The sequence below is a fragment of the Moschus berezovskii genome, chromosome 23 (assembly GCF_049115385.1).
Source record: "Moschus berezovskii isolate FMDL1 chromosome 23, NW_MosBer_1.0, whole genome shotgun sequence".
Classification (NCBI taxonomy): domain Eukaryota; kingdom Metazoa; phylum Chordata; class Mammalia; order Artiodactyla; family Moschidae; genus Moschus; species Moschus berezovskii.
In genome coordinates this window covers 36,428,491-36,445,508 of record NC_142482.1, presented here as the reverse complement: position 1 = coordinate 36,445,508, position 17,018 = coordinate 36,428,491, and the positions used below count along the sequence as shown (strand labels likewise).

General features: G+C 41.0%; 1 protein-coding gene across 1 annotated transcript; it reads right to left on the bottom strand.

Annotated features, from left to right (window-relative positions):
• Positions 1–12,419: 12,419 nt before the first annotated feature.
• On the bottom strand, positions 12,420–15,951 carry IL17A (interleukin 17A). The gene is made up of 3 exons (XM_055406763.2): positions 15,884–15,951; positions 14,524–14,720; positions 12,420–13,190 (listed from the first exon to the last, which is right to left on the bottom strand). The coding sequence occupies exons 1-3, from the start codon at positions 15,908–15,910 to the stop codon at positions 12,953–12,955; spliced, it is 462 nt and encodes a 153-aa protein (XP_055262738.1). The 5' UTR covers positions 15,911–15,951; the 3' UTR covers positions 12,420–12,952.
• Positions 15,952–17,018: the final 1,067 nt, after the last annotated feature.

Here is a 17,018-nt window from a genome sequence, read left to right as displayed (position 1 = left end):
GATTGGCATCCATCTTTATTCAAAACCCACTGCAGATGTTACTGGGTTTTGCTGGCTTTCATGTTTGTGCCATGGTTCCTCAATCACAGTTACATGTTGGAAACTTTGGCCATCATCATTGATTTTCTTTATTAATTGGTGCTATTCACAATGCCCAGTGATTCTGATACATCTGTTCCATTGCAAACAAATATCTTGGAATGGAGTCCTGAACAACACAGTCCTGGATTGCTAAGTCATATAATAGAGATTGGACATGTAACTTTTTTTTTTAAAGGGAGCATATTCTTTAAAGTCTTTATTGAATTTGTTGCAATATTGTTTCTGTTTTATACTTTTTTGACCTGGAGTCATGGCCTGGGATCCCAGCTCTCTGAACCTGGGACCAAACCTGCAACCCCTGCGGGTGAGAGAGAGTAAGAGAGGCAGGGGACCAAGCTCACGTGCCCTCGCTATGTTTTGGAGCCTGCTTGCTTTTGCCTGAGGGGCTTTACAGCTTGAGTTCCTCAAGCTTGGGTCTTGACTGAGCCCATTTTCCCACGTCCTCATTGGATATCTCTACGCGTATGTCCCACAGATAGCTCAGACTCAATAAGCTCAGTGGCATTCACCATTCCCATTGGCACTTAGCCTAATATTCTCCTTTCTTCCAATCCTTATCTTACTGCCGGGCATTGCCATCCACACCATTAAACAAGTCAGCAATCAGGCCACCATCATTACCTTTCTCCATTCCTGCCTACTTCTCCCCAACTTCCGCATCAAGTCTTCCTGATTTTTACCCTGAATGTTTCTCAGATTTATGTCTTCTCACAGTATTTACAGCCACTACCTATCATCTTTCTCAGGAAAATCATATCTTTTCAATTAGTTCCTCCAGGCTGTGAATGCCATTCCTGTATCCATTCAATTTCATTTTTTAATTATATTCAGTAACGACTTGTTATATGCAAAGGGTACTATTCAAGTGGGCACTCTCAACATCTAGTCAAGTGTTAGTCTATCTCGGACACTTCCTCTTGACTGCGTCCTCACTAAACCTCATGTTAGGATTCTGAACCGAAGCTGATCTTTCCTCCACTCCCATGTCATCTCATCCCCCAATCTGGCCACTCTGCCCTTGGTGAATTCCACTACTCTCCAGACTAAACTGGAGTCAGATACATCAATTAGCAGTAGATTAAGTTGCACCTCAGTGACATGCAAGTGGAATGGAAAAGTTAATAGTTATCGGTGACTGGTGTGAGGGTCGAGTACCCCAACTCTAACAATCTGTGTCACCTGTTTCCTTGCCCCTTGCTAAACCCTGTAATCCATTTACAGCCCTTTGCTTTTGTGTCCTCATTCCCCTTCCTATCCTGCTTAAATCCCATGGCCAGTTATTATGACCACTCCTTTTGCACACGACCTCCATCCTTACCTCTCTCACTCGGTCATATTCAGCCCTAGTTAAATTCAAGTCTCCACTTATTCTGTGCTTGAATGCAGGTGGAGAAAAACCTGCAGTCCTGCGGACTAATCTCACTTGAAATGCATGACCGCTAACCTCAATGGGGCCTGTAATTCTGCTGAAACACTCATTGGTGCCTCCAGTTTCCTACGTAACTATTTCATGTTTTCTCTTATCTTCTGGTGCCAGTCACCAAGCTGTTGCCTCTTAACTCCTGGATCTATATATTTCCTCAAATCTCCATACCTTGTTGACCATCTTCAATCTTGATAGATGATCTTGCTTCTTTTTTAATTCAGAAAATTAAAGCAACCAGAAGAGAACTTCTATAAGATATATATATATGTATATATAAACCCACATCCACATGCCTGGATCCACTTACTGTCCTGTTCCTCTATGTGACCTGACTGTACTCAAAGCTAAGGCTAACTCTTTCACTCATTCACTCACTGGCTCCCATCCCCTCACCCCAGCTCCAGAATTCTTCCCGAGAAAGATTTCTTACTTCATTTAAATTTCCATAGATCTTCCTAAAAGGGTAATGCTACTTTGCAATATGCAATTACTGAATAGAATTTAACATAGTATTGCATCATTATTCAATGTCCTTATGACCAACACTTCTTTATTCCTGAATCAATTTCATTCATTCATTTCTTTCTTAATTAAAACGCTAAGGTTATTATGGGGACTTCCCTGGTGGTCCAATGGTTAAAATTCACCTTCCAATGCAGGGTATGTGGGTTCGATACGTGGTCAGAGAACTAAGATCCCACATACCATGGGGGCAATTAAGCCCATGTGCTACAATGAAGACTCGACACAGCCAAATTAAAATAAAACAAAGCAAAAAGGTTATTACAGTTTCTTTGACATCCCATAGCATCCCTCTTCCCAGTAAAGAGGTAATGCTGCTGCTGCTGCTAAGTCACTTCAGTCGTGTCCGACTCTGTGTGACCCCATAGACGGAAGCCCACCAGGCTCTCCTGTCCCTGGGATTCTCCAGGCAAGAACACTGGAGTGGGTTGCCATTTCCTTCTCCAAAAGAGGTAATAGTTGTAATGAATTTTTATACAATGGTGCATGATCCAATTCAAGACAAAAATTTCAGTTGGGCATAAGGACTTCTTGTGTTTTGGGATAATAATCACTGTTTTGGAATAGGTGTATATTTGAAGTTCTTTAAAATTAATCTTGATAATGTTTTTGTTCATACATTGTATCACTTTTTCTTGTCTTTTGACAGAGGAATGGACTGGAAGACCATTCAAATGTTCTTCCAACGTAAACTTTATAATTATCCTTGTAATCATCCAATAAGACCCAGCTAAGTCCTCCTTGACAGATAAAGGTGAACAAGCCAGCCTTTTATCCTTTATCTTCCCAGTAATTAATGCAGGCTCAGTTGATGTTTGGGTAGGAGAAAATCTTCATTGCTACCCCTGTCTTCATCATCCTCATCCCTAGATGGCGTACGTCTGGGTATGTGCAAACCACCCCGTACTGTTACTCCTTCCAGGAACTCATGAGAGTAACCCACCTGCAGCATTCTAGCAGGAGGCACGTGAGATACAGATCACCTTCGAGAGCAGCCTTTAAAGGCTGCTTGCTCTTAACCACAGAGTACACGGACTTCCTCTCCATCACCATCAATGAGCTCCATGCCCTGAGAATCGACGTTATCAGCTCTGCCCTAAATTGTACATCTGGTGGGAGTGGGTGCCTGAGAATGTGAGGGATTGCAAGGACGAGCACCCACCCTCGAAGACTTCAGACCTCTCTCTGTATCTGCACCAGCCTCCCCAAGTGCTCTTTTTGTGACAGGCTCTGAGCTTCTGAACCTGGATTCTAAATAAACCTTCTGGTTAAAGAAACAGGAAAAGTAAAAGGAACATGCCACCTCCCTGCTCTCTCTCTCTAACGCTTTAATTTCCTAAGACTTCAATGGCTTTTATCACTCCTCTCCCAGCTGCTTTGAAACTTCTCCCATGCAGAGCTCGTATTTCTTTTTCTGGGTGAAGGTTGAGAGACATCCAAAAAATTGCTTACAGTCATAAAAGTACTAAAACTGAGGCTGAATGTTGGTGACAGAAACCATTCTTGGGGAATGCTGGGAGGGAGAATTTGATTAGAGTGAGTGTTGTAATATTTAAAACTCTTCCCTGATGTGCAAAGTGGAAAACCACTATTGCAATGTTAGCTTTTTGATTTGTGGTATTTTGATATTTAAATGCTTCAGAAATCAATTTCCTCCTGTTTCTCTACCTTCACCTAAACTACCATCATAACTTGCTTTTTATCCTGATAAATTTATTTTTCACCTGAGGTAACCACAATGCTGAGCATATGATGGAGATTTGGCCTAAACTGATAAAAATAAGCCATTTGATAATATGCCCCAGAGTAGATAATTTATGCTTTCAACACGAATGGCTCCTTGGGAAGACAGAACAGCATAAAAAGGATGAAAGCATACATTTATTTCAGTGTTGATTTGTGTGGGTGAGATGTTTTTATTGATGTTTTGAACATAGAACTTTGTTTTTAGGAGTGTATTATTTGCGATATTGTGGGTTTTTTCCCCAGCTAGAGAGGATTCTTACCTTCTGGTTCCCTACTTGGCATTCCTGCCACAAGGGGGTGCAATGGCCATGATTATGGTGGCCTAGATGTTTTAAAGTTTTATTTTGTTTACTTTATGTTATTTTTAATTATACTATATTATTTTATTTTTTGGCCTGAGGTTCCAGGTTTCATATATTTACTTTCTTAGAGCCATTTTTATGGAATTGCATACCTTGCATTCATCATATAATTTTACTAAAAATGAAAATGATTTATTCAAATTACCAAGCAACTGTTATTTTTAGTTTCCAGTTTTCAGATCATAAAGGCATGGCATTTAAAAAGAAATAAGTGTTACTTTAAAATCAGATATTATACAGAAAACATGAAAACTAATCATTCTTCATGACCTAGACTAATTCCTATTAGTATTTTTATTCTTGTGTTCTTAATATTTCCTTCCTGTTTTTAATATCTGATTTATAATAATTGAATAGTTTTCTGTCTCTCTTCCTGATTTTTACTCAGGTAAAATGTTTACTACATTTTAAACATTTCAAAATGTTTTATGATATTTATGATAAGCTAAGATAGTTTTGTATGTAGTTTTATTAATATATTTTAAAATATTATTTTTATCTAATAACTTTCTAGATGATTAGCGGTACAAAGAGTATGAATATTTTTAAGGTTCTTGATCACTTCATGGGAAATAAATGGAAAAACAGTGGAAACAGTGTCAGACTTTATTTTTTTGGGCTCCAAAATCACTGCAGATGCTGATTGCAGCCATGAAATTAAAAGATGCTTGCTCCTTGGAAGGAAAGTTATGACCAACCTTGATAGTATATTAAAAAGCAGAGACATTACTTTGCCAACCAAGGTCCGTCTAGTCAAGGCAATGGTTTTTCCCGTGGTCATGTATGGATGTGAGAGTTGGACTATGAAGAAAGCTGATCGCCAAAGAATCTATGCTTTTGAACTGTGGTGTTGGAGAAGACTCTTGAGAGTCCCTTACACTGCAAGGAGATCCAACCAGTCTATTCTAAAGGAGATCAATCCTGGATGTTCATTGGAGGGACTGATGCTAAAGCTGAAACTGCAATACTTTGACCACCTCATGCGACGAGTTGACTCACTGGAAAAGACTCTGATGCTGGGAAAGGTTGGGGGCGGGAGGAGAAGGGGACGACGGAGAATGAGATGGCTGGATGGCATCACCGACTCTGTGGACGTGGGTTTGAGTGTACTCCGGGAGTTGGTGATGGACAGGGAGGCCTGGCGTGCTGTGATTCATGGGGTCGCGGAGAGTCGGACACGACTGAGCGACTGAACTGAACTGAACTGAAGGTTCTTGAGTGAAATTGTAAAACTGCTTTTCATAAAGTTGTATCTGTTTACATTAATTAGCAGTGAATAATTAGGAGGAGAAGGGGACGACAGAGAATGAGATGGCTGGATGGCATCACCAACTCGATGGACATGAGTTTGAGTGAACTCCGGGAGTTGGTGATGAACAGGGAGGCCTGGCGTGCTGTGATTCATGGGGTCGCAAAGAGTCAGACACACCTGAGCGACTGAACTGAACTGAAATGAACTGAACTGAACTGAATTGCTCAATGTGGCACATTCTGGCCAACATTATTACGGTTAAAAAGATAAATCTGGCTACTTTGATAGGGAATTGTTCAATGTGAATTTATTTATTAAGGGTAGTAAATATTTTTGTACTTCAAAGACATTTTGATGCCTTATTACATTGTCAGTTTTTATTTTTTGAGCAGATATTCTGAATGCTTATCTTGTCAATCAGCATGAGGTTTCCATTATTATACATAAAACAGATAACCAATAAGGATGTAGTGAATAGTGCAAGGAGCTGTGGTCAATATTTTGTAATAATCTACAAGGGAAAAGAATCTGAAAAAATTATACTTATATATGTATATCTGAATCACTTTGTTGTACACTCAAAACTAACACAACTTTGTAAATCAACTGTGCTATGCTCAATCGCTTCAGCTGTGTCCAGCTCTTTGCAACCCCAAGGGCTTCAGCGTATCAGGCTCCTCTGTCCATGGAATTTTTCCAGACAAGAATACTGGAGTGGGTTGCCATTTCTTCACTTATATGCAGAGTACATCGTGTGGAATGCTGGGCTGGATGAAGCACAAGCTGGAATCAAGTTTGCCGGGAGAAATATCAATAACCTCAAATATGCTGATGATACTACCTTAATGGCAGAAAACAAAAAGGAACCAAAGAGCTGCTTGATAAAGGTGAAAGAAGAGAGTGAAAAAGCTGGCTTAAAACTCACCATTCAAAAAACAAAGATCATGGTATCTGGTCCCATCACTTCATGACAAACAGATGAGGAAACAATGGAAACTGACAGACTTCATTTCCTTGGGCTCCAAAATCGCTACAGATATTGACCGCAGCCATGAAATTTAAAAGACACTTACTCCTTGGAAGAAAAACAATCATAAACCTAGACAGCATATTAAAAAGCTGAGACATTACTTTGCCGACAAAGCTATGGTTTTTCCAGTAGTCATATATGGATGTGAAAGCTGGACAATAAAAAAGGCTGAGCGCCAAAGAATTGATGCCTTTGAACTGTAGTGCTGAAGACTCCTGAGAGTCCCATGGACAGCAAGGAGAGCAAACCAGTCAATCCTGAAAGAAATCAACCCTGAATATTCATTGGAAGGACTGATGCTGAAGCTGAATATTTTGGCCACCTGATGCAAAGAACCGACTTATTGGAAAAGACCCTGATGCTGGGAAAGATTGAAGGCAGGAGGAGAAGGGGATGACAGAGGACGAGATGGTTGGATGGCATCCTCGACTCAATGGACATAAGTTTGAGCAAACTCCAGGAGATGGTGAGGGTCAGGGAAGCCTGGCGTGCTGCAGTCCACGGGGGTCACAAAGAATCGGGCACACCTGAGTGACTGAACAACTCCAGGGGATTATCCCAACCCAGGAACTGAACCTGTCTCCTGTCTCTTCTGCATTGGTAGATAGATTCTTTACCACTGAGCCACCTAGGAAGCCCCAAAATAGTTTATTAGGAGGACATAAATGCTATTGAAGAAAATTAAATCAGGGAAGTTGCAGAGGGAGTGCCAGTGGGGGTCAGAGACACTTTGACTGAGAAGGTGATATTTGCCCAAAGACTCAGATGAGGGGAAGGAAGAGCGTGAAGTTTCTAGTGGTGAGTGTGCCAGGCAGAGGGACCAGCAAGAGCAAAGGCTCAGAGGTAGGGGTGTGTCTGGTACTGAGGTTCATAGTCTAGATATTCAAAAGTAAAAACAAGAACAAACCCAAATTGAGACCTGATCTTTAAGAGGTGAATTTTAAACGTTTACTCATTTTGTTCCTTATTTTATACTTTCCATGTTTTCCCCCCACCTAGTATTTTCTTGTGCCTTTGCTTTTGGCTTTTATCCTTTGTGGGGGCTTATCTTACGATTTGTTTACACTGACTGATGGTTACATTTAGATTTTAGCTTATTTATCACATTAGGTGACTTTTAAATCATCTACTTATCAAAGCCAAGAATGGAGAGATAACTTTTGACCTCACTTTAGTGAAGCTGAGGAATTTTCTGCCTTTGTATTGTGTCCCTTGTTTTCATTCCCATTTTGGGGCTTGGTTCACTGAATTTAGATCACAGTTTTAGATGATGGTAATGATCTAGATCATCTAGATGTTGATGCTCAATCATCTTGATGCTGATGATTGTTGTATTATTAGCTTGTTTTTTTAGATATATTACCTTTTTTTTTCCAATTTCTTTTGGTTTTTTGACTCACTTGAAAAGCTTTTACAACATTGTTATAAATATTATTTAGACTTAATTCAATGAATAGTTTGTTTCAGGGCTCACAGGAACCCAGGATATTTATATAGAATATAAAGATCCAGGATCTTTAAAGATCCACAGGGATCCAAGATATTTATATAGAATATAAATAATAAAGTGTCCATTTGAGTTATTGAATTCTTAGCTTTGATTCATCTGTCAGTCAGTCAAAGTCTATCTCTGAGTGTTGTTTTTAACCATGAAGATGCCCACATGGAATTTTTCTCTGTCCTCGCATGCTTGAGAAAGCCTTCCAGTTGACTTCACAGAATATTATTTGATGGAGCGTTTTGGGTTGAATCATTTATTCTTTCATTTGACAAATATTTATTGAGAACCAACATGTGTTAGATATTGTTATTTTTTCTTAAGCAAAATTTGTATTGAACCATTGCATACAGAGAAATGTGCAGCTCTTAAGTGCATAACTCAATAAAATTTCACAAATGTATCATTTGATGATCAAAGAGGTCTTCTCTGAGCAGAAGCTGTCTGATCTGTACTTTATCTCCTTCTGGACTTTGAAGATTTTACTCTATTATTTCCTGGTGTTTGATGTGGATCAATCTGACATCAATATAATTTTGGTTCCTGATTTGTTATTTTATATTTTCCTCCTGGGTGTAGGCTTATATCTTCTTTATTTTTAGAAATTTAGTTCAGTCTCTCAGTCGTGTCTGACTCTTTGCGACCCCGTTCACCGTGGCACACCAGGCCTCCCTGTCCATCACCAACTCCCAGAATCCACCCAAACCCATGTTCATTGAGTCGGTGATGCCATCCAACCATCTCATCCTCTGTCGTCCCCTTCTCCTTCTGCCCTCAACCTTTCCCAGCATCCGGGTCTTCCCCAATGAGTCAGCCCTTCCCATGAGGTAGCCAAAATATTGAAGTTTCAGCTTCAATATCAGTCCTTCCAATGAACACCCAGGATTGATCTCCTTTAGGATGGACTGGTTGGACCTCCTTGCAGTCCAAGGGACTCTCAAGAGTCTTCTCCAGCACCACAGTTCAAAAGCATAAATTCTTCGGTGATCAGCTTTCTTCACAGTCCAACTCTGACATCCATACATGACCACTGGAAAAACCATAGCCTTGACTAGATGGACCTTTGTTGGCAAAGTAATGTCTCTGCTTTTAATATGCTATCTAGGTTGGTCATAACTTTCCTTCCAAGGAGTAAGCATCTTTTAATTTCATGGCTGCAATCACCATCTGCAGTGATTTTGGAGCCCAGAAAAATAAAGTCAGCCACTGTTTTTAGAAATTAAACAAGCTTAATATACTTGCAAGATATTTTACATTTAAAAAAATACTGAGATGGATGAAAATGGTCAGAAGGTACAAACTTCCAGTTACAAGATAAAGAAGTCCTGGAACTGTAATGCATAACATGGTGACTATAGTTAATAACACTGTATTTATATTTGAAAGTTGTTTAGAGAATAGATCTTAAAAGTTCTAATCACAACCTAAAAATGTTGTAACTATGTGTGATGATAGATTTAGCTGAATTTATTGTGGTAATCATCTTTTGAAATATGCATATATCAAATTATTATGTTGTACACCCAAAACCATCTTGTCAAGGCTATGGTTTTCCCAGTGGTCATGTATGGATGTGAGAATTGGACTGTGAAGAAAGCTGAGCACCGAATAATTGATGCTTTTGAACTGTGGTGTTGGAGAAGACTCTTGAGAGTCCCTTGGACTGCAAGGAGATCCAATCAGTCCATCCTAAAGGAGATCATTCCTGGGTATTCATTGGAAGGACTGATGCTAAAGCTGAAACTGCAATACTTTGGCCACCTCATGCGAAGAGTTGACTCACTGGAAAAGACCCTGATGCTTGGAGGGTTTGGGGTCAGGAGGAGAAGGGGACGACGGAGAATAAGATGGCTGGATGGCATCACCGACTTGATGGACATGAGTTTGAGTGAGCTCCGGGATTTGGTGATGGACAGGGAAGCCTGGCGTGCTGTGATTCATGGGGTCGCAAAGAGTCGGAGACGACTGAGTGACCGAACCGAACTGAACTGATACTCAAAACCAACACAGTGTTATATGTCAATTACATCTCAATTTTTTTAAAAAAAAGGAAAATATCAAAATCCCCATAACTAAAGAACCAGAATTAAAAACAAGTATCTCACTGTTCCATTGCCCTTAACCCCCTCAAAATATTAAGGATATTTTCACTGTCCCCCTAATGTCTCCTGCATTGACAAGCAGATTCTTTCCCACCGAGCCACTTGGGAAGCCGAGGAAGCTCTCTGGGACCTCTTTAATAAGGGCACCAATCTCATTCAGGAAGGGTTCCACCCTCATGACCCCCCAGTGGTCCTGTCTCCCGATTCCATCACTTTGGGGTTTAGGATTTGAATTTTTGGGGGACACAAACATTCAGACCACACTGGCAGGGTATGAACAGAGGAAACAGGGTGGTAAAGCAAAGCAAGACAGAGGGCATACAAGACATACAAGACAGAGCGGACGTGACACAGGCACTGAGGTCAGGAACAGCGGGGCGGTCACAGCAAGGACTTGATCACGGCAGGGTGAAACATCAAGTAGGAAGTCACATGAGATTAAAAACAGAGCAGGACCAGGGCCAGGTTATGTCTGGTTTTGTGCCACAGATAAATATTGGAGGATGGATTGAAGGGAAAGGAGCAACAGCAGCAACGACAGGCAGGAAGCTGTTTCAATAGCAGGAGAGAAACGAGAAAAGATCCAGTCCTGAACCTGGGCAGGGAGAGGGTTAACTGGAGAACTATCTGGAAGTGAAACTTCGTGAGTTTGGGGATGTGTGGGTGTCAGGAGTGAGAGACGAAGAGAGGAGCGTCAGGGAAGCCTCACGGAACTCCAGCAGAGGCGATGGGGTGAATGATGGTGCTAACTGAGCGAAATGAAGGGAAAATGAAAGTAGTGCATATCAGGGGAGAAGCTTGGAAAGCAACCATCTCTTCCCACCCTCAAAATTCCCAGAAATACAGTCTAGTGAGAAATCGTGGTTTAGAACTGTGGTGGTATATGCCATTTTCTTGTTCTCCATCCCAAAGCAAAACACCATTTATTTTCACCACTACTATTCAAGGAAAACAGGAGAAATGAACAGCAAGACTTTAAGGAGAGGTTTTAAAGCAGAGACTGTGAGATACCTTCAGTAGTAGCTGCCAGTGAATCTCTTGCATGAAGACCATGATGGGAGATGGTCATGAGACTCAAGATCTCGGGGTGCAGAAGCATTGAAAGGACGTGGCTGGAGAAGATGACCTTGGGTTTGGAATTGGCAAAGAAGCAGAGAAAAGCCATGGTTCTCTGGGGCTGGAGTTCATAGGGAATAAAGTAGTGCAGAAGGTGGTCTTTTGAGAAGCAGGGAGCCTGTGGGACCAGCTTGAGAATTCTCAGGGTTGCCAAGAAGTAGGGCAAGATGACATGCTTGGCCATGATGGGGAAATATGGTTATGACTTAAAACATGAAACTACTCTGGAATTGAATACAGTTTGGTTTTTATTTTACTTAGGCTGAACTTTTCTCATGCTTGAAGTTTGTTTTGTCTCAGTGGCTCTTTTCAGTGTCCTGGACTGAGGCTGAGGGCTGGAGGGACTGTTCTAGGGGTATGGCCTGAGAAGAGAGAAATGTTCTTTTCTAGATCTCTGGTTGACATTAATCTTCAAAAGCAGCCAGAGCTCAGGGAGACATAGGCCATTCTAGTCTGAAAACAATGTTTTCTCCCAGAACTTCCTCCTTCCTGCCAAACTTCAGGTCCTATTTGGGGGAGGATCTTTATTTTCCTCCTGTATGTTTTTTTTAGCAATGATATGTCATCTTCCCAGGGCCATTGTTTTTATTTGCTTAATTTGTTCCAGAGTGCATGTGTCTGTAGCACTGGATAATAGTATGAGGGTCTCCATCCTCTATTGTCTTTTTTAAAAAAATATATTTATTTGGCTTTTCCAGGTCTTAGTTGCAGAATGTGGGATCTTCAGTTGCAGCATGTGGGATCTAGTTCCCTGACCAGGGATTGAACCTGGGGCCCTTGCATTGGGAGCGCAGAGTCTTAGCCACTTTCCCACCAGGGAAATCCTTCTATTGTTTTGAAAAGAGTAAAACTGAGAATCTGGAATTGGGGTGGGTGGAGTGTATTGCTACTCAAAGGCATGCTTTGTTTTGTTCTATTGATAAATTTGCGTACCATTCCAAATAGGAAAGAGCTGACCTCTCTGATGGGCTTCCTTGGTAGCTCAGCTGGTAAAGAATCCACCTGCAATGCAGGAGACCCCGGTTTGATTCCTGGGTCATGAAGATCCCCTAGAGAATGGATAGGCTACCCACTCAGGTATTCTTGGGCTTCCCTGGTGGCTCAGCTGGTAAAGAAAACGTCCGCAATGCGGGAGACCTGGTTTCATCCCTGAGTTGAGAAGATCCCCAGGAGAAGGGAACAGATACCCACTCTAGTATTCTGGCCTTCTGAAGACATTTTAGTGAGAAAAGAATAAAGAAGCAAAAATTTTTTCCCCAAACTTTATTATTACCAATTGTTTTTATGACAACAGTTTAGTAGAGCAGTTAGACTTGCAGTCTCTCTTGTAATGCCTCAATAATTTACAAAATTAAGTTAATAAATATGAAACTAGACTTAGTCTCTTTTCAGCTGTGTCATGTACTCCAAAGAGACAAGGAAGAGACAATTCTATAGCCATATGTAGTATAAGCTCAGAAATTTTCAACACATCTTTAATCCTATCTAGGATTTCCTTAGGCAAACATATACTCATATATTTCACCTTTTTCCTAAAGACTTATGATACATAAATAGATCCATAAATAGCTCATATAAATATAGGTTTTACCTTTTAAATAATAATATTCACAAATATGGAAACTTGTCTTAAAAGAATAGAAAATAAAGCATGTACTACGTCAAGGTGGAATCTTATGCCCCAAAGTTATTTCAGGGCTTATTAAATACATAAATGATTTTGGTCAGAAATGGGGCTGGGTCTACTCTCAAGAAGGCCTAACTAATTGGGGGAGTAGGAGTCAGGCAGAAAGCTCTTAAGCCACATGGCGGACAATGGGGGTGACACAGGTGCAGCCCACGGCCACCAGCATCTTCTCCAGCCGGAAGGAGTGAGGGCAGTGCTGTGGCTCCCTTCGAAGGACTAGGATCTCTTGCTGGATGGTGACAGAGTTCATGTGATGGTCCACCTTCCCTTCAGCGTTGATACAGCCTGAGTGGCTGCACTTGGCCTCCCAGATCACAGAGGGGTACCTCTCAGGGTCCTCATTGCGGCTGCAGGGGAGACAAAAACCAGGAAGAACGTGAATTCCTGGTAGAGCAGTAAGGAAATCAAACAGGAATAAGCAAAGGGAGGCAAATTCACAGGGGCACAAAGGATAGACATTGCAAATTCTCTAAGTGCTATTAGTCTGGAAAAGAAGCCGTTTGGGAAAAACTTGGATTTGGAAGCCCATGAAGAGTTACAGAAAAAAGAAACAATGATCATCTTTTCCCAGGTTCTTTGAAGAATAAACAAAAGAAGACAGACTGAAACTACATAAAGGATTTAAGTTTGTCATAAAGGATATTTTTGGGGGTACATTTGATAGATGAAAAAAACTAAGAGTCATCTAGAAACAAGATAGCTGTTAATCTGACTTAATGAAGTCTGTCTTTGAAACAAGAAAGGCATCCAAATTTATCTGACAACACATGGATGGAACAGAGCCCATGGGTGACAGGAAGGGCTGGAAACAAAATCTGAAGCCCCTCTGTAACTTTCCCTTCTCCCTCTTCTCTAGCTGAGAGAATGATTGGACTTAGTTTAATTTATTTGAACTATTCTTGGTAAGTAGAAGTAAGAAGAAAAGACTCTATAGACAGGGGACTCTGTAGGCTCCACATAATTGAGGTCAGTTGCCTGAAATCAAATTATCAAAATGCACTTTGTATTCGATCCATCATAGGGTCTAAAGGAGAGCCTGGTGGGCTACAGTCCATGGGGTTGCAAGAGTCGGACACGACTTAGCGACTAAACCACCACCACCACTAGACGTATTAAAGACACAGTGAATGTCAGTCTGTTGGGGATGTAATTCAAGACTAGGTCAAAAAGGGGTGAAATACCCAATGGAACACTTCTTCTACTGGGATTCAAGCTAATTTTCCCAGTGCTAATATAACCAAAAAAAGCACAAAAATCCCAGTTAATTAGTTGTTGTTGTCAACAAACTCTACCAGGGTATTCTCTGGTAGCCCTGGGACAGAGAATTCCAGTACTAATCTCCCATGCTAAATGTCTGTTTCTTTTTTGGATAAATAAACAATAGACTTGGGGTGTCATAAATATCAGCATGATGACCACCATTCATTCATTTGGGTGGATTCTGGGGACATCGAGAACTAGTAGGCTAGGTGTTATGGATGGGCTGGAGAGAGCTGTGGTCTATGAAAGAAATCTGTAGAAAGAAAGTTGGAGAATCACTGGCTTGCACAATGGCTCTTCCTGGTTTGACAGGTGATTCTGAATGAGTAATATCACCCCCCTCAGATGATTTAACTGGCAGTCTGATGCGTTCTTCTGATGTAGAAGAATGCAGGGGTTTTATCTGGGGTGCTTACGTACTGGAGAGTCCAAGGTGAGGTGGAGCGCTTGTAATAATCGGTGGGCCTTCTGGAGTTCGTGTTCCTGTTAACGATGTTTAGGTTGACCCTCACATGCTGCGGGAAGTTCTTGTCCTCAGTAGGTGGGCAGCCTGGACTCTGTGGGATGATGACTCCTGCCTTCACAAGAGCCACCAGACTCAGAAGCAGTAGCAGCGACTGGATGGAGAGAGATGTAGATTGGGTTAGTACTACACGGTTCTTGTTAACACACTGTGGTGATGATCGAATTGATGATAGTAGAGAACATTCTATGGTCCAGAACAATCTATACTGAATTTTCAAATATGTTAAGTGAAAAGCTGGTGAGATGACCAAAGTGATATTAGGACCATGGCATTTCTACCAGTCTTGAACATTTTTTTTTAAATGTAGAAAAACCACATTATTCATTGGCTGATAGTAATTTTAGTGAAGACGGCAAGTCATCAATATATCAGTATATGCATCACTCTCAGGTCTTTGGAAGGGTAACAACCTTGATTTTCTAGGAAGAAATGCCCTCCTACACCATTGATCTCTCCCCTTACATTTTGTGAAACACTGCATAAAAGGGAATGCACTCCTTAGAAATAAAGGGCTGTAGAAAATTCATGTGGAATCAGTTAGAAATTCTGTTGGTACCACTGGCAAACTTCCAAGCCCAAACTCGATCCCCGCTTATATTTTCTTAAGTATATTTCCCAGTTTTTCTAAATTTACATGTATTGATTCTATAATCAAATTGGGTTTCAAAAAAGATGCATGTATAACTTTAGGTTAGAATAAACGGTCTCTGTTTTTAAAATATTGTTAAAGCATCTTTTTTGAAACCCAATTTGATTACAGGATCAATATATGTAAATTTGGAAAAGCTGGAAACATACCTAAGAAAACAGGGTTAGTGTACCAAGACTGTAGTATAATAATACAATAATGGAAAGAAGAGTCACTGCCAAAACATTAAATCTCCAAGGATATTGACCCGTCTTATTTTGAATTAAAGGACAGCACTGTGGAAGAATTACATTAAATCCCTTGTACCCCGAGAAACAGAGTTTCAATAAGCATGCTCTCTCACAGCACAATGTCATGTGACACTTCTTGTGTGGTTTAGCCCTGGTAGAGTTATCTTTCAGTTTTAATCTCATCTTTCAAACTGATACGCACCAGTTCTTGAAAATGCTGAATAATGACAAATATCTATCAAGGGTTTCATTTCCCATCCTATATAGACTGTATTCTTGGATTTCCATCGTTAGAATCCAGAATTTCATGCCCGCCATCCAGAAATTGATCTGGTCCAAATCAAGAAGAGCAGCGCACATTAGTGCTTTACTCACCATAGATGAAGTTCTCATAGAAGCCATGGGAGTTCCTTCCAGTTCACTGCAGATGGATGAGCTTGTGCTCGTTGTGAGACGGACAAAGTGTAGTGCTATCGTCTCTCTTTTTATAGGGTTTTTCTCCTTCTGTGGTCACTTGCGTTGGCGTGTCGGAGTGAGTTCAGGGGTGACACCATTTTGGTTAAAAGTTCCATCCCAAAATGAGGTCAAAGAAAAACCGCCCCCTTCGTGACGGGTAATAATCTGCTTCTGAAGGATAATGGGAAGAACAGAAATCCATTTTTCTAAAGACCATGTCCTCTCTTCATTCTTCAAGGAACTATGACTTGTCAGGAGCAGAGTGGAGACAGAGAAATTATTTATCTATAGGCAAGCATGAAGCTGCCATAAAAGATGTCCTCTCTTTTAACAGCTCATAGGGAAATAAAAGTTCTGCATCACGTTCAAACTTCTGACAGTCTTCTTCTGCCATATGCCTTGATTTCCCATTCTACAGTGCCTTTCCTCACCAGATTTCCTAGCCAGTTGTGGTGGGCATCATTCCAGAAACTACTCAAGGTCTTGCCATATAAACAAACCGACGAAAGATCAATACATAATTTTGTGATGACAGGCTGTATTATTTCACTGATATAACACCCGCTTTTTTCAATGTCTACTCTGCCTGAGGAACAAATAGATTTGAGAGACATGAGATTTACTATCAAAGACATGTCTAACACTACATGTTACCAAGCAGGTTCCTCAGGAGGAAGAAGGAATGAGGAGACGTAGTCACACAAAGAGGGGATTGAAAGTGGAGGTAGAGACTGCAGAAAGGCGGTGACGGTAGAGAAAGGAAGGGCAGCGAAGAGCAGACAGTGATAGTGACAAGAAAGGAGGGGAGCGATGGGGGATAAGAAGGAAAAAGAGGAGGAAATTGTTCCTCCTTTTTCTCTCCACTCTCTAAGTAGGCGAACGTTGATTTCGGGTCCTTGAGAATGGCTCCTCCTCGGGAACATTGACGTCTATCCCAAGGAGGATAAAATGAGGGATGCAGATGTGGCTGGGGACATGTCACCCTCTCTCTGCCCCTTCTTTGCAGTGGGATGTTTTCCTGGCTAGAAAGACCCTGACCAATCAGTGAGCAAGG